We start from the raw sequence: 17,740 nt of genomic DNA, 5'->3' as shown, positions 1-17,740 counted from the left end.
AAATTGACATCACAAAATTATCCGGCGCAATGCACATTTCACGAAAGGCTGCGACCTATCGCGAAAGACATTTTGTCATCAGTAGAAAACTGCACTTCAAAGCCGACCTGCGGCCCGGGTTTGAATCTGACCTTCGGCCCTTTGCTGCGTATCACCCCCCATCTCTCTCCCACCTTTCCTGTCTATCCACTGCCACTACAAATAAAGGGGGGGAAAAGCACCAAAAAATAATCTTTAAAAGAAAAAAAAAAAAAAAAAGATAAGGGTACTATTGGCTGTTCCAAAGTCGAGGCTAAAATCTATTGGTGACCTGCCCGAGGAGATAAGGCTCGCAGAATCAGTCAACTCTTTTGTAGAATAATGTTCTTACTAGCTGCAGACAAATAGAATAAGAACGTAAAAGGTTTCCATAAGAGACCAAGTGTGTTTTGGTGTATGCTTATTGCAGAGTTGTGTGCTGTCACAAAGACGGTGGTTCCCTGAATAAAGGAAACTCTGACGCACAGATGGTTTAGTTAAGCTGTCAATATAAGATAGTTAGGGTCACAGTGGCCTCGAGCAGAGTACATTGAGTAATAATAACAAATGAAGACGAGACATAATACAGTGGCCCCCACCCTGGCGGGTGTTGTGTGAAGATGACAGTCCCGGTGTGGAAGAAGAAGAGGGGGCCCAAGAAAGTGGTTGTTCAGAGCTTTTAACGCCATGTCTTACACTGATAAAAGATTATGAGAATGTATTGTCAGCTCACTCTTTACAATGAAATCAAATTTTCAGAATCAATTTAATTACTGACCCAAAGAGGACAGCCTCTGTCTTTCCTACGCGAAGGGGAAGTTTGTCATTTCTATCTTTGCTTCAGTAAAAGTTGTAGTTTCCCAGCAGTTTGAAGTGATAACAATGAAGCTGAACAAACCTGCTCTGTGTAACCGGACTTCAGGGTTGCAAACAGCGTCCAGAAGTTTCCGTTGTCGCTCGTTCTCCTCTTTTGAACGACCGAGTTCCTCCTCGTACTCTGCTATCGTTCTTACAAACAGCTCAAATATCTCTTCAGCAGCCGCAGTTAGTCGCTGGTTGACAAAAGCTCTCAGCATTTGCACTTTAGACATTTTTACTAAATCACAGAAACTTTTCCTCTAGACACACTCCGTTAAAAACCTGTTTGCTCACTCTGAAGTGCGCTGTGTTGCTAAGTTACGTATGGATCCGTCTACTTGCGTCAATTGACAAACCAACTTTATTTGCTAATTTCTGAGGACACCGGGAGATAATTCAGACGTTTTCAAAATAAAGGTAACAGCACAGAGTCCATTCAGACAGGTCTATCTAGACAGGTCTATCTAGACAATGTGGGTCCATGAAAAATACAGTTTGGTCTCACCCACCAGCGCTGTGTGGCCGAGTTCCATCTCCGTCCATTTCCAGCTAGCAGGCTACGCTAACTTCAGTTAGCATTTTTGGCTAACGGAGATGAGTCTGAGATAAAACATCCTAAAAATGTACACAACGTCCATTTAAACAAGTCTATCGATACATACAGACTCGGGTGGTTCACTCCGGTTGTATCTGATGCGCTACATGACGGAAAGAGCAGGACTCACGGAGAAACTCGGAAACTCCGTATTGCTCAAGTTAAGCACAAATGCTTCCTCTTTTCTTCAGACGTTTGATGGTGGTTGGCAAAAAACTTGTTGTGCATTACCGCCACCTTCTGAAGTGTTGGTCAGTATGACTTACTACAACTAGCTACTACATGTACTTTCCTTAATCTACCTCTTGGAATCACGCTTTCCTGTTGGAAACTAGGACAATTAATGTTTACATGTTCTACTGTTTCTAGACTAAGATGCTGCTAAGTACAACTGTTTCCGGTACCACTTCTTTTTCAAAATAAAAGTGAGCAACTTTTCAACACACGCCCACGTCTCTATAGTCTTGTTTGCTCTGATTTAATACTTATTCCTGCATTTATATACCTATATCAGATTATAACACATAATAACAAATTTGAGGGAATTTGGTTTCCATAATAATGGTATCATCAGAGATACTTGTTAGAGAGCTTAATGATGATGTATTTGCACTTCTACTGTCTCTTTTGGTGGAACAGCTTACAACTCAGAGACATCTGAAACATGACTGCCAAGTGATCACAAGACAAAAAGACAAGATCCGTCAGTTTAATCATTAAAAATGTATCACACTCTGAACCAAACATCACAATTCATCCAACAGTTGTTGAGACATTTCACTCCAAACACACAAATGTGAACCGTCATGGTGGCGCGAGAGGAAAAGTCAGAGGATTGCTAGAGTCAGAGGGAATCATCCTCTGACGAACATGAATATCTTTTCACAATCGCAATCCATCTCGTAGTTGTCAAGATATTTCAGTCTGGACCAAAGTGGTGGACTGACAGACCAATGTTGCCTTCCCAGAGCTACGTTTCTAGCATAGCTAAATAAAAAACAGCCTAGAAAAAAAGACTAAATATCTTAAGTCCTGATAGTGGTCCTTAGGATGGTGATTCACAGTCCTACCAATTTCAGTCCCTGCAGGATTTCGCGGCCTTTTTTTGAGATTGTTGCGGCCCAAAATGCCTGATTTCGCGGGAGCTTTTGTAAAAACTTGCGATAAAAGTTGCGATGTCTTTCGTATGTTTGTTGCAATGAAGTTGCGGGAGACAGTTTTTTGTTTTTTTATATAGTTCTTTCAAAATAAAAAGGAAACTTGTTTTGGGGAGAATAAAATGACTCTGGGCTGAGTTTTCCTAGTAACCAAAAAGGCTCAGGATGCTGCAAATGTTGGTATAATATGAAAATGGCTGGTGGATTTAAGACAAAAAATAATTTATTGAATGAATCAAATTTGAACATATGTGTCAGTGGCTTATTAGTTATTTTCCTATCCTAACCTGGCCTGGGACACACATTCATACGGTTTGATAAAGTACTGACTTTAACTTATCATTGCACTTACAATAACGAACCCAGCTGCCCTCAATTTAGGTCATCGTGTCGTCTCATCTCCTTTTTCTCCTGCATCCACCGTGTGTGTTGTTTGTATGTGTGTCTGTGTGTGTGTTTGTGTGTGTGTTTGTGTGTGTGCAAGCATCAGTCGCGGGGGGTACGGAGCAGCAGCCCCGCCCGCTGCAGAGAGCCGACAGTCAGGATAGAAACGGCAGCAACTTCAGCGACTTTTAAATCGTTAAAGTCTACATCAATGTTAAAATGTATCGGACGGTCTGAAATGTTTTGCGCGGTCTTTCGCTGTACGTTTTGTTGGTAAATGAGTCACACACACGTCTCGTCTTCATATCAAAAACAAGGAAATGGTCAACCCGTTCTCACTCCCGCTTGGTCATTGGCTCTCAGAGTGCACGTGGGACTGCTGTGATTGGTTGAAGTCGCGGGAAACTTCAGGTTAGTGGTCAAATGTGCGGAAAGGTTGCGGTGATTGGTCAAAATTGCGAGTCGCACCAAATTCGCCGTGATTGGTTGAATTCGCGTGAATTGGCGCAATCGCGACATCGTAAAATCCTGGGAGGGACTGACCAATGGAGCAGCTAAAAATGTACAGTTTGTCCCGAGTGTGGTGCTAAAGGAAAAGTCATGGAGTCACCAAAAACATAAGGGTTCATCCTCTGGGGGAGCATGAATATTCAAAATAAATGCTACGATCTACAATCTACTACAATCAGGACAGTTAGGGAAAAAAAATAAACAGTTAAAAGCTGATATCTTTTAAAGAGGTAAAGGTACTCAGTTTATTCTAAGTGTCTTGAAAAATGGAAACAGATCAACATTTAAAAGTCTCTGAAATCTCATACAGTAAAAGTACAGTTGTCCAACTCAGATACACTCTTTGAAAAGACAGATTCTCTCAATTTTCCTTTAAAAACTTTTACTAGATGGTTTGTGGGTCTCATCAGGCTTACTTTTAGACTCATTAATATTACAAATTAAATATTAAACCAATTTAAGAAATAAAAACAAAAAAGATCAGAACACTTTAGATTTTATTAAAAGGCCATTTTAGAGTTTGTATTTAGATATTGAAGACTATCCAGACCTTTTCCAAGACCTGAATACTCCCTGATTCTATTTGGAGAGGTAAAATACTATTTAAGAGTTTGTGGAACATAATTTGGTGAGTATAATTAGCAAAGGAAAGCAGTGTGTTCAGAGGTGGTGAAGAAAAACTGTGCAGTCCTGATTGGTCGTTGTGGTTCGAAACAGATTGTACTTGGGTAAAAAAACAAAAACAAATACAACACCACAAAGCATTTCCTTCTCTCCAGGAATGCCAAAAAACACAAAAACACGAGGTTCAAGGTCACTGTGCACAGTAACGGCTACGGTTACATTTTCCACGTTACATTAAAAGTCACAAAGAAACGGCACTTTGAGGATATTGCGCCTCAGGAAAGAACCATTCATAAGGGCACGTTATTTTTGGCGTTGTTGGGCAAAAACTCCATAATAATCTTTCAGCATATTGTATAAACTAGACTTCGGCATTCCCTCTTGGCTCCGTTTTTTAAATCTAGCCCATGGCATGAGACATCGGCCAATCACAGGTCATTTCAGAGAGAGGGCGTTCCTATTGGCTATTCTACACATGCAGATAGAGAGGGGAGCGGGAAAGCTGCAGGAAGATGTCTTGAAATTCTGGCGTTTTCTTTTTTCTGCTTTCTACCCACTGCAGCTTCAATGTAAATTATTTGTAGTTTAAATGTTTCCCAAATAAAAGCAATGAATAAAACAAGACTAAGAGTCTATATCCATGCTAGAAGCTCTGAGTCTGTACTTAAGAACAGCAGCGCTTTGAGCTAAATGCTAACATGCTAATGTTGAGCAGGTAAAACATTTACTGTCTTGGATTAGAGTTTAAGCATGCTAACATTTGACAATTACAACTAAATAATGGAAATGCCATTTGTTTTGCAGATATTTGGTCATAAACCAAAGTACTAGACACATAATGCCAAACGATAGATCGACATTTCCGCCCTTAGAGTAGACTAATAGTCGTAAAATAATCAGAGCATTTGTGGAATTTATAATTTGAAATACTGAAGTATTTTGGCATAGCAACCTTTACAATCCTTTTTGTTTCGCTCCTGTCTGACTGAAAAACTTAACATTTAAGTTGGAGGTAGGAAGGTTTGGTGAAGTCAACCTTTTGGTTATCGCCTCAGTTCGCTTGGAACCTCGACGGAGGTGATACTAAAAAAAAAAGTACCTGTTGGCAGGTACCAGGGACTTTTTTGCGAGTTGAGCAGGTACCATGTGATGGAAAAACGCCATTAGACCTCTAACGGCGCCGTGGATCAAAGGTGGGTCTCTTTTTAGTTTGTCTCGAGCTTGAGGATTCCACATTCCTGCCAGAGGTGTTCAGCTCTCACTGATCTACGAACCACAGTTTTTATTGCGGCAAGAAACACAGCAATGTGCCAAGAAAACGGCACGCTAGTGAACATGGATGCAAACATTAGGGCAAGGATCTTCAACAGGGGGTCTGGGACCCATAGTGGGACCTCAGAGTCAATGCAGGGGGCCCTCCAAATGATTGTTGATTTTTGAAAGTTACTATGGGCTTACTGGCCCATAGGTAAGGTATAGTCACTAAGGTAGCCATCCAAAGATACAGTTCATCCTAAAGATTTACTGTGCCACATGTATGTTTTAAAATGAAAACGTGATTTATAAAATCACGGCAGCAATGATATGGGTATTTAAACAGCTTAGTATTCTATGCAAAAATGGTATGTATAAAGGCTTTAGGCCACCATACACGTTATTGTAGGGCCAGTTTAATATTATGCAACTTCATTTTATACAATAGCCTATATGTAGTAGGGGGTCCCTGCTCCGTCTCTCTTTCAGTTAAGGTGTCCTTGGCTTAAAATACGTTGAAGACCCCTGCATTAGAGGATTTAAAATAATTCAGTAATCCGTAATCCTACAACATGGACTATATACTGTACATTTTCTCCGCACATTCTACTGTATATATCCTGAACCTTTGCCTCTCCATGCAGCTTCTTTTTTATTAAAAGGTCCAGTGTGTAACGTGTTGCCCGTTCACAAACTTGTCCTTTTTCATGAATATTTACCACCACCATCAATTCCAAGTATTCCTATTAATACGTTAGGCGGTAAGTGACATATAGGACATACTGCTCCGCCTTTCACGTTTTCGCTGTCACATGATAAACTCACAGCTGCTGCTAACGCTGCTAACTGGTATCGTAGCTTCCCGGCCCCGGCAAAGTTTGAAGAAGGAAACATGGAGGACCACACGTATTCAAAATCCAAATTTGAGGACCAGAGTCTGCTTCTTCTTCGCCCAGAAAAAGAAAAAGGATATTGAAAAGAGCAAGAGACCGGCTTTTTGAAGAGCGAAGGCTACCGTAGCTGTAATACGTACTTTGAACTGCGTGGCGAGAGAGTTGATTGATATATGATCTCAACGCTAGATGGGAGAAATTCCCACACATTGGACCTTTAATGTTAAATAGTTTGAAGTTATGTTATTTGTTTCTGTATGTATTGTTTGTTTATTTCATATCAATGTTTAATAAGGTAATGTATGCACCAATAACCAAGGCGAATTCCTCATAAGTGCTACTCACTTGGCAATACATCCTTTTTGGATTCTGATAGTACTTAATCTTTTATAAGGGAACACTTTTGTTGGACTTCAAGGATTCCCAGAATGTGTTTTAGTGAGAAACTCTGCCTGTAAACACAACTTTTGTTTGTTTATGAGAAAAATCCATAGGGCACCTTTAACTATGTGATATTATTTAAATTCAACACAAAGGAAGAATCATTACAATAATTATAATTATATTCATGTTCATTCATATATTTCATGTCATTGTGGCTTTACGTTTTATGCTGATGCACAGCGCCACTTCTACAGACACTAAAAAAGACCAGCAATCAGAGCAGTGACAGTCATAGTTTCCTCAAATGTTTGGAAAAGCAGTCAAAGAGTCAGTAACTGCTCTAAGAAGATCCAGCATCTTAATGAGCAAATTAAAAAAAATTAAAGTCTGACTGATTCATGTAGAAGAAACTCTTCTTAAGATTATCTACACATCCAGCAGCATCGGCCTGCAGTCAGTCTTACCAGGTTAGATCTTTCAATTTCTCCCAGAAAGGTAAGGAGAGGTCAAGCGTTAAGAGACGGAGACCAAGCATCCTGCTTCTGGACACTGCAGCCGAGTCTGAACCTGGTTTTCTCCGGCTCAGAAAACAGCCATCGAGGTTCAGTGCAGCGCTCTGCAAACCCAGCTGGACTCATGCAGGTTCATGGCCTCCACTGTGCAGCGGTTGAACCACAGCTGGTCAGACGGAGAACTCGGCACCGCCCTTCCAGGTGCGTCTGGGGAGCAGGGTTGGTAGTTTGAGTCCAGCGAAGGGGCTGATCCACAGCAGCGACGGCGGACCTCCAAACACCGACCTCAGCCCCGCCCAGCGAGTCTGACGCTCCCACGTCGGCTTCTCATTCTTCAGACGCTCGATCTCCTGACACACACAGACACACAACCTCGTAACACACAGACATACATACCTTCACTACACGCAGATAACTAGTCTTACCTTACTCGGAGACAGACAGGGAGTATTGAAACACTATTATAACATTATTTAGAGTACAGTGAAATACAGAGAACATGAGTTGATATTCAGTTCAGTCACTTTATATTCCAGATGGGAAATAATAAGTACACATACTAAAAAGACAACAACACAAAAACATAAAGTACAAAAATGTGTCCTGGACATAAAATATACAGAACACAATTAGACACAACGCTACAGCAGCAATAAAAAAAAAAAAATGTAATTACATGTGCATATTAAGCCGAGTTATTGCTATGGATAGGGATAGTTAGTTTTTTATTGATATTGATACCATTTTCGAGACTGTTTAACGATCCGAGTCTTTATCGATACCATTATCGATACTTTTTTTTTTATTATTTGGTGGAAAGACGAGATGACTAATTATTAAAGGTGCTGTAGGTAGGATTGTTCAGATCCAGGACTTAGCCAAAAAATTTGATCATCAACAACTTCTCAGTCCCTCCCCCCCTTTCTGCTAAAGCCCAAAACGGTCTCCTAAGCCCCTCCCCCTACAAGGGAGAATAAATGCATGTGCATGAGCAGTGATTGACACGCAGTTAGACACCCCCCCCCCCGGCCCTGATTGGTGCATCTGAACAGGGAGCGGTGGATTTTTGCAAAAAAAATGTAGGTGGAGCCAGAGGAGCTGGATTATTTTAATGACCTGCTTCATGTAGTTCTACTGGAACATAGGGTCAGTTTCAGCAGATATGACAGAAAGTTAGTTTTAGAAGTCTTACCTACTGCACCTTTAATCTTAACAGAAACTGTGAGTCTGTGACTGTTTGATTTATTCTGTCTCCGTCGCTGTTTTTGTTTTAACGAGCGGATTAAGCGGCCCACAGAGCGGTGTTCTCGGAAGCCAGTCCGACTATATTTTGAATGATTTGTGGGGGAGGGGGGAGGGGGGAGGGGGTGGTGCTAGTCTTTACCTCTGGTCTTTAGGCACACAAATCATTTTTCCGGTTCGCGCACGTATCTTTTTTTTTTTTAGACATAACGTTATATCATCCACTAGTCTCAATAACAGTATCAATAAGCTCACACCTTATTGATTTTCGGGTTTTGAGAAATTTGGAACCGGGTACTTAATAGAACTGGGGCTTGAGACCCATCCCCATTACTGCACAGGGAACGGAGCAGTTTTTACTCTTCTTGCTCTCGAATCGGGATACTCTTGAGTCTACGGTCTCAGGGGAATGAAAGACAGCGAGTTTATGTCCTCACCGTCTCGTCGTTGCAGATGGAGTGGAGCTGAGTGCTGAACATTACAGCTGTGAAGGTGAAGAAGAGGAGGGCTTCCATGCAGAGGAAGATCATCAGCATCATTGTCACCGGAGGAGAGAAATCACTGCACTCTGGACGCAGAAAAAACAACACGGTGAACTGCAGCTAGCTTCTGTCAGTCCCGCGGGGGGGTTCCTGATATAACCACACAGGTGATACTGGGTATCGCTTGATACAAACAAGAAAAAGAATGTTGATGCCCAGGCCTAGATAAAGATAACTAAAAATTAAAATAGTTTAAAGGGTCACTTTTTTTTTCCAACCTGGACCCTAAATGTTGTGTGACTGATGGTAAGAACAACATTTTTGAAACTGGTCCAGTATTAACCGAGACTGCTGCAGTCGGCAGTGGCGAAAGAAGCGGCGAAAGAAGCTACAAAGTCACGTTAACCGGCAATTTTATCATCGTAAAATACACTTCATTCAAAGCCGTCTTGGTTCGTCTTCCCACCGTTCCACCAATCACCACTCTGGTTTGGTTGAAATAAAACCTTAATTCACCCATTTACATGTGGGAATATGCTGGCTCTATACACGCTAAAAGTACTGATTATTTACATGGAGTCTGGTGGGATCTCTGAGCCGTTTCATGTTAGACAAAGAGAATCTTACTCTTTAACAAAAAGGTCTGTCTCTGTAGGGATCCTTTCCATAATGTTGTCAGACACTTAGGATCACAATCTGAGCCTGTGTCTGTGGCAAAAACAGCACTTTTAGTGGACATAAAATAATGCACATTTGCCCTCTAGGATCACATTGCAGTCCCGTTCATGGCTGCAGGTTATAGCGTTCTCCCTAAATACTGGACCAATTTCAGAGAGTTTTGTTCACATTAGTCACTTAGACACCAACGCATGGGAAAAACAAATCACCCTTCAAGCGGTTTTCAGGACTCACCTCTCCACTGGACTTTGATGCAGGTGATGAACTGGTATCCACAGAGAGCCAGAGCGTGACTGGAGATCATAGCTATGTACATCTGTGGACAGAAGAAAACGTACCAGACTTCCTCACTCTATTAGTGTTTTAACATCTCAGAGTCTGAGGGGTCTAACAGGATTTACAAATACGTTTCTCTTTCATTAGCTTCAGCTAGTTGTGGCAGTGTTTCCCACTGATTCGAAAGCAATTTGTGGCGGGGGGATGGGGTGTAAGAGTAAAATGTGACATAACATTATTTATTATACGTTTATTTGATTCACAGCTGCTATATAGTGTTTTGACCTCGACAACCCAACTGCATTTTACCGCAAACTTGCGACTAGTTAACTTTCTAAAGCGGGCGCAATCGCTTGTTTGCTAAGAGTCGGGTCGGTGATTGTGAACGTGTGATTGTGTAAAGGTGGTCACGAGATAGATACCAACCTTTAGCGAACTTGTGAATTTCGCCAGCCATCTTCTCTCCTTTATGGAGACAGACGCTGTGGGCACGGTGGGCTCGATGGTGTTTTAAGCCCTCAATGTCGCCTTACAGGCAGCTAACCCTCACCTCCTTAACACTAACATAACTTCTTTGACATAACCATTGCTGCGCTGCCTGGAAGGCGACGTTGGGGGCTAAAAACACCAAACACCGCACGGTGGGAGGAGCTGTGTGTGTGTGTGTGTATATGTATATATGTATATATATATGTGTGTGTGTGTGTATGTGAGCGAGTGACAGAGAGACAGAGGAGAGCAGGGAAAGGAAATGCAGAAGAACGTGTTTTAAATAGCGTAAACAAAAACAGGCAGGACATCTCCAAATTTGAGAGGCTGAACACAGCATGTTCTGTTATTTTACAGGACGATTAATCGATTATCAAAATAGTTGGCGATTATTTTTCTATCGATTGACTAATCGTTGCAGCTCTAGTTGCAACCCAGTCTTGATTGGTGCCCAAGAGTCAGGATTGAACATTAAAAAAAGAGAAATATGAGTCATTTGTAGGGTAACTACCGTTTTTTTTTAACCTGGACCCCTATTTTCCTGTTTTTGTGTCTAAGTGACTGATGGGAACAACAATCTTTAACATTGGTCCAGTATTAAGCGAGATCGCTGCAGTCGGCAGCGGAGAAACAAGCTACAGTGTAAGTTAATAGGGCAATTGTCCAGCTTGTATTTACGTTCACAAAAGTGCTCGTTTTGCCGATGACAGGCTCAGATTAATATTCTAAGTGTCTGACAACATAAACGTAAAGCATCCGCGAAATCGCGTTCGCTAAACCCACCAGACTCCATATAAATAAACATTTTAGCATCGTAAAATACACTTCATTCAAAGCCAACAGAAACAAATAAAACTATGAAAAGCTGTTTTCAGTCGTCTTTCCACTTTTCCAACCATCACAACTCTAGTTTTGGTTAAAGTAAACACATAGTTTACTGATTTACATGTGAACATATGTTGGCTCTATACACGCTAAAAGTATTGTTTTTTTTAAATGGAGTCTGGTGGGTTTAGCGCTAGCGACTTCAGAGCTGTTTCTGGTTAAACAGAAAGGTCTCAAAGAGGTTTTAAAGTTCTATCTCTGAAGGGATCCTTTCCATAATGTTGTCAGACACTTAGAATAATAATCTGAGCGTGTCAGCGGCAAAAAGAGCACTTTTGTGAAGGTAAACACAAGCTAAAAAATGGCAGTTACCCTTTAACCATGCAACAAAATAACCATTTTGTTATAAACAAAACCGTCTTGTCTCTCAAATTTACATTCTACGCTAATTCTTTTTCTTTTCTTTCACTTCTCAACAAAACAAAACATCTCTAGTTTTAACTTAAATATATATCTCTGGTTGACGTGTGTGGAAGTCAGCCTGAAGAAGAAAGAAGAAAATCAGATGAGTAAGTGGTCAGGACAGTAAATGAGCTTACAGTGAAGAGGACGAAGAAGCGCTGGTTTTTCTCCCCGACACAGTTGTTGACCCAGGGACAGTGGTGGTCCATCTTGCGGATGCAGCGCTTACAGATACTACAGAAGAACGAGGAAGGAATAACACGGCAGCATTACTTCCCAACTAGACTAACTTTACTAACAGTTTTAAAACAATCTCCTCAGCTGCCTTGTCGATAACAGCTAAAGAGGATGACAAAGAATTGGTTCAGTGTCTTGTTCTGCTTCCAGAAAACCTTCCAAATCAATCAGTGCAGCTTTAAGAACAGCAGAGTTAATATTGAAACTCTAGTCTGGATCAACAGAAGTACATTTCCAGGATAAAGCCTGACACCTGATTAGGGTTCCGAACCCGGTGCTAATACGGCACCGGTGCCTTAATGACCGGTATCTACCGGACCGAATAGCAACGCGGATTTCGGTGCCACTTAAATGCCTGTGCTTCTCTCTGATGCTCCGAAACCGACCTTAGAGGCAACAGAAGCATCGCTGCACGTGACGCTAGTTAACACTACACTCAACAGCAGGTAACGTTAGCCTAACGTTAACTAGTAGCGGGATTAAACACAGTTAAAATAGCTGACAGCTAACATTAAGCGGTGTAAAGTGTGACTGTATTTCACTGTAGAGGATTCCAACAGCTTGCATCGGAATAACAACACAGCGTTCACTGAAACTGGTGCATTCAAAGTTATTGTTAAATATTCTTTTCCCATCTGGTTGTTGTTTTTGTCGTTCAACAGCAATTTACTAGTGAAATAAGTTATTGTTATAGTTATTACATTATTATTAAATCATTTTATTTTGACGATATGGCCTTAGCAATAAACAAGCCGTTCTTTAATGTCGCCGACTGTTTAGTATCCTTCGTTTTTTTTCAGAAAAAAAAGAAGGGTTCAGGCACCGTTTAGCCACTGGCACCGTTTTAAAAGTACAGCTTTAGCACTGGTATCGGAAAAAACCCAAACGATACCCAACCCTACACCTGATGATTTTAAAGATTTACAAACTATATGTTTACGGCAACATAATTTCCTCTCTAACTGGGAGGTTTTGGGACTGATTGGTGGGGTTGCTGTGGACGAACTACACACGGAGATACACTGGTAAGAGATGAGGTTTAACCATGTATCAGCTAATTTAAATAGCTCACGTTACTGTGTTGTGTGAACAGTTAACTTCATTTAATATTGTATGTGGCGTTTTCTTTTGCGGACAAGAACACAAGTTCCTTCCCGAGACTATTTAGCAGAGCCGCCATCGCTGCGTCCGGAGCTTAGCGCCGCCCAAGACGATTGTGACTGGTTCAAAGAAATACAAAACAACCCAGAGCTTTTTTTTTTTTCCTATCCCATAATTCATATGTGGTGTAGGTCTGGCAATGTGAGACTATTGAAACTCCCTCCAGGTAGTATGAACCCTTCTGACCTGCAGTGATGAGCCCTCTCGGGTTTGATGCTGCAGCATTTTGGACATTTGTAGATGACCTCGCCGGGCTTCAGCTGCAGACTCTCCAAGTATTTTTTAGTGGCGTTTCCTTTAGGAACGGCTCCCTTAGGAGAGGAAAGAGGAAACATGGACAATAATGTGAAACATCTTATGGCTTAGTTGCAACTTGGAGCTCCTATTTTTTGCTAGGGCTGCACAATATACTGTCATTTTATCGTCATTGCAATATTAACTGGCGCAATAAACACACTGCGAAATGCTGCAACATATTGCAAGAGACACTCAGAGATTCTTTGTGTTAGTTGAGAGAAAATATCAGTTGAAAAGAGCAGATTCAAATGTAATTGTCATTCTTTTTTTAGTGATGCCTTTTATATCGATGTTCAATTTGTTCAAAAAAAGAATGTGGATGAAATGATTTCCTTTTATTTGTTGTATTTTAGCAGAATACTGAAATCAGCCAAACTCAGTTCACTTTAATATCTATTTATTGCAAGTAATATGTAGGGTTGGGTACCGAATTCAATACTTTTTAGGCACAGACCAAATTTCCTCTAAAGTATTGAGTATCGAAAAAATGCCTCGTTATTCATTACCCAGTTTAAATACCTAGGGAGTAAATCTCATCGGCAGTGAGCCAATCAGCATGCAGCATGCTCCTACCAAGAGCTAATGTTTGTGATTGGCTGTCTAACGTTACACGTCGTAGAGACACGCAGGAGAAACTATGTTACACAGAGACGGGGCTTAAGTAGTAGGAGCTGAAACATAAACTAAAAAAATTGTGCCAATATGTTTATTGTTGCAATTTCTTTTTGTTTTGTAAAATTGGTATCCAAAAAAGTATAATTTCGGAACCAGTATCGAAGTCACAGTATTGGTATCGGTACCGTGTCAAATATTTTTTAACAATACCCAGCCCTAGTAATAGCATAACGTTTCCTCATACCGTGCAGCCCTATTTGTTGCCATTGAAGCTAAAATCATATACATGGTCTCCCATCAGCTTCCTCACCGGGTCGGTCAGCATGGTGCGGAGGTGGGAGGCCAGCGCCAGCACAGCCAGGCTGTTGAAGAATACTCCGTTGACCACGGCGTACCAGAAGCTCCGGGAAGGCAGCAGCATGACGAACGTGACCACAAAGTCTGCGAATAAGACCAGGAACCAGGTGATGAAGGCACACACCATGCCGCAGCAGTCCTGGATGAACCAGAGTCGCTTGGCTTCGCCGTGGGAACTCGTCTCCACCTCCGCCGCCTCCTCCCCGTCCAGCAGGGGGCGCTGCTGCTCCACGTCCCTTAGCCTGTGACCCGAGGACATTCTGCCCTGATGGAGGGAACCGAGGAAGAAAAGGCAGGTTAGGGCGCTTACACACCACCTGTAGTTCGGTGGACTCGGTGCAATTCGGGGGTGAAGTTCCAATATTGTTGTTGTTGTTACAAAACTAACTTTCTGTCATATTTGCTGAAACTGACCCTATGTTCCAGTAGAACTACATGAAGCAGGTCATTTGAAAAAAATCTGGCTCCTCTGGCACCACCTACAGCCTGTAGTGAGATTTGCAAAATTCCACCGCTCCCTGTTCAGATGCACCAATCAGGGCCAGGGGGGGTTAGACTCAGGGTGACGCATACTTACTTGAAAGTGCCTCTACTTTATAGCATTATCTCCTCTCCTCCAGCTGCTCCATGGAGTCACAAGCTGCTTTGCCTCCCAGTCACATCCCTGCAGACAACAAAGACAAATGTTCAGGCAGTGGTGGAGGAAGTATTCAGATACTTCACATCAGTAAAAGGACTAATACAACACTTTGAAAATACTCCACTACAAGTCCTGAATTCAAAACCTTACTTAAAAAGTATGTAAGTTTTTTCAGAAAAATGTACTTAAAGTATGAAAAGTAAAGGTATGTTGACTGTCAGTGTTTTCCTCTTCTATCTGATGTTTCTGGCTTAATATTCCTGCTGCAATAACGCGTATGTTGCATTTTACCGCTGTAGATGTTTCAGGTTGAGCTCATTTCAACTCCTGTATATCATATTCAATAAGATGATCATATGTTTGTAGCGTCGCTGTCCTGTGAGAACAACATATCTCTAAAACATGGTGGTCAGAAAAACAGCCCTGTTTTCAGCTTTGTGACGATGCATTTTCCAGCTGATCCAAGAGGCTTTTTAAAGACTTTATTTAGATAATTTTCTCAACACATAAAGTGTTGTGGCTGTAAGCTGTCCAACAAAGTGCTGCCGCGACGGACTAAACACTGAGAGATGCATAAACACACTGTGATGCGCTCGAGATTGTATTGCGATGATTTATTCCTCCACACGTAAAATACAACTAGTACTGCAGTTACCAAATAGAAAGTTACTTTGTGAGTCGAAATAAGTGCGTTAGTGCGGCGGTCAACAGAAAGTGTGTCGCTCCCAGGCTCACCCCCTCTCTGTCAAAGCCCAAAAAACCCAGATGAACAGGTGAAGCAAACAGATATAATGTTATCACTTCTGCTCAAACCGCGATGAAAACGCCCACCACCTACAATATAAGCGCACAATATAATAATCAATAAATAACATAAATGAGACCATAATCAACATACAATATGTGGCTCCTACATTAAGAAACACTTCATCCTTCAGTTTTTTTTCACAAACATTCAACATCAACACATCTGGAGATACGTGGTTTTCACTGGACAGGAAGGGGATGGAAAAACTGTCTTCACGAAAAGTAACTAAAGCTGTCAGACAAATGTAGTGGAGTAAAAAATACAATAGTTACCTCTTGAGATGTAGAGGAGTAACAGTTACAAGTAGAAAATATTCTCTACACCCACTTCTCTACACATTACATACTTATCATTCCAATATGCATCTTGCACACTACTTTGCACTATGACTTTTTGCACTTTACATCCCACTCCATGTGGACTTGTCTTGATATTATTTGTAAATGGTATTTTTGTATATTATGTTGATATGTGTATATATATATATATATATATATAGTTCCCTCTATTGTATTATTAAGTACAGTACTTGAGTAAATGTAATTAGTTACATTCCACCACTTTAACGTTCGCTTCCATCAACGTTCCATCAGTGTCAAACATAAATCATACCAAAACAATATTTAGCTAACCTAGCGTCATAAGCTACGTTAGCATAACAAACCTAGCTAGCAGCCACCTACTTCTAGGTTCTAAGCTGCTGTTAGCCACATTTAGCTTCCGGTATAAGCTACCGTTTACTGTAAAATAAATAGTCTAATTACAATAAAGTAGGTCTGGTTACAAACAGGGACGTTATAACGGCAAAAGCACACTAGCACGACTAACGTTATAAACAGTAGCTAGCTACTGTAACGTTACACTGGTTAGCGTAAGCTTACCCAAGCTAGCGCACAGCTAACCGTTAGCTTATCCAGCTGTCATATATGTTTAGCTACAAATTCTTCTTTTTAGATATTCATCACCTGGCAGGTAAACCGACACAAGAGCCACAGTTAACGCGACGAGACGATGTATTTTTTGTGGGTGATTAATATTGCCACAGGAATTATATTATAGCTCAATATTAACATTAACATCCACATCTTCATGAGACTGAACAACAGAGATTTTGCAAAACGCTAAAATATTGATCTTCAGCTCTGGGAGTTTTGGGAGTGTTCTTAATATTATTAGAACATGCATCACTTTATGTCAGATACGTTAACTCACCTTTTGAAAACTAACCATTCATACATTTCTGGTTAAATGCCATAAAAAAATAAAATTTATCTGATATGTTTGGGCTCGGCCCCTGTTCGGGACTGATGCTGCATTCCAGTGGTGTCAAGATAATCGGAAAAATGTGATCCAGAGTTGGAAAATTCACGTTATCGCTCCCTCCAATCGGAACCACAACTCGGAAAGTTGGCAAAATCTTTGCTACACGCACAGGGTACACTATTTGCGAGTTGGCATCATATTGGCGGACCAAAGTAAATGTTGGATTCATGGTAAGAAACGTTTAAATTAATTCACGTATATTTCCGCTCACGTCATTTGTAATCTGGTAATAGATACTAGAAAAAAATATCAACGTGTTGTTTAAACGTTCTGAGCAATAAAATGCAACACATCTTGGTTGTATGGTCCATGTTTTCGCTCCCACATCACGATTTAAAGCTTATCCACATCCACACACCACACACTGAAGACGGCAGAACCACACTTCTGTAAGTGGGACCATCCAAGGAGCACCTGAATGCAGCATACCGTTGGCTCTCTCCCATAGAAAAGCAACAGAGGTGGGGCGGTTAAACCGGGTTAACCAGACTGACAATCATTTGTCAAATCAACAGGCTTCATCCTTTCAGTCTCTTTTCTTTTAAAACAGAAACATATTGTTTGAAAATGCTTTAGATAAATCATAAAACTCACCTTTGTCTCGCTTGGCGAAGTTAGTTTTCAGCTGTGGAATGGGCTCATTGCTGCCCCCCGTGGCC

At 41.1% G+C, this 17,740-nt stretch overlaps 2 protein-coding genes across 7 annotated transcripts in view; both read right to left on the bottom strand.

Moving 5' to 3' along the window:
* LOC144521810 (uncharacterized) overlaps window positions 1–1,845 on the bottom strand; it is a 12,093-nt gene extending 10,248 nt beyond the window's left edge. Inside the window, exon 1 of one of the 3 annotated variants that reach the window (XM_078256429.1) lies at window positions 917–1,845. In XM_078256429.1, coding sequence (XP_078112555.1) covers window positions 917–1,109 — 193 coding nt within the window. In that variant the 5' untranslated portion in view covers window positions 1,110–1,845. The remainder of the gene's footprint in view (window positions 1–916) is intronic. The other 2 variants (XM_078256431.1, XM_078256430.1) reach the window with 2 other exon arrangements.
* A 321-nt stretch (window positions 1,846–2,166) lies between these two features.
* LOC144521809 (palmitoyltransferase ZDHHC7-like) lies at window positions 2,167–17,694 on the bottom strand. 4 transcript variants are annotated; one of them, XM_078256427.1, is made up of 8 exons: window positions 17,676–17,694; window positions 14,888–14,974; window positions 14,264–14,575; window positions 13,228–13,352; window positions 11,781–11,877; window positions 9,826–9,907; window positions 8,869–8,999; window positions 2,167–7,539 (listed from the first exon to the last, which is right to left on the bottom strand). In XM_078256427.1, exons 3-8 carry the CDS (start codon window positions 14,567–14,569, stop codon window positions 7,360–7,362), a joined length of 921 nt encoding a protein of 306 aa, XP_078112553.1. In that variant the 5' UTR covers window positions 14,570–14,575; window positions 14,888–14,974; window positions 17,676–17,694; the 3' UTR covers window positions 2,167–7,359. The 4 variants fall into 4 exon arrangements, with proteins under 4 accessions (XP_078112553.1, XP_078112551.1, XP_078112552.1 ...); XM_078256425.1 differs by lacking the exon at window positions 17,676–17,694 and adding an exon at window positions 16,971–17,417; XM_078256426.1 differs by lacking the exon at window positions 17,676–17,694 and adding an exon at window positions 16,724–16,853.
* Window positions 17,695–17,740: the final 46 nt, after the last annotated feature.

The sequence above is a fragment of the Sander vitreus genome, chromosome 8, assembly GCF_031162955.1.
Source record: "Sander vitreus isolate 19-12246 chromosome 8, sanVit1, whole genome shotgun sequence".
Lineage (NCBI taxonomy): Eukaryota > Metazoa > Chordata > Actinopteri > Perciformes > Percidae > Sander > Sander vitreus.
Note: the sequence above shows the minus strand (reverse complement) of the source record. Positions and strands in the feature narration are given on the sequence as shown.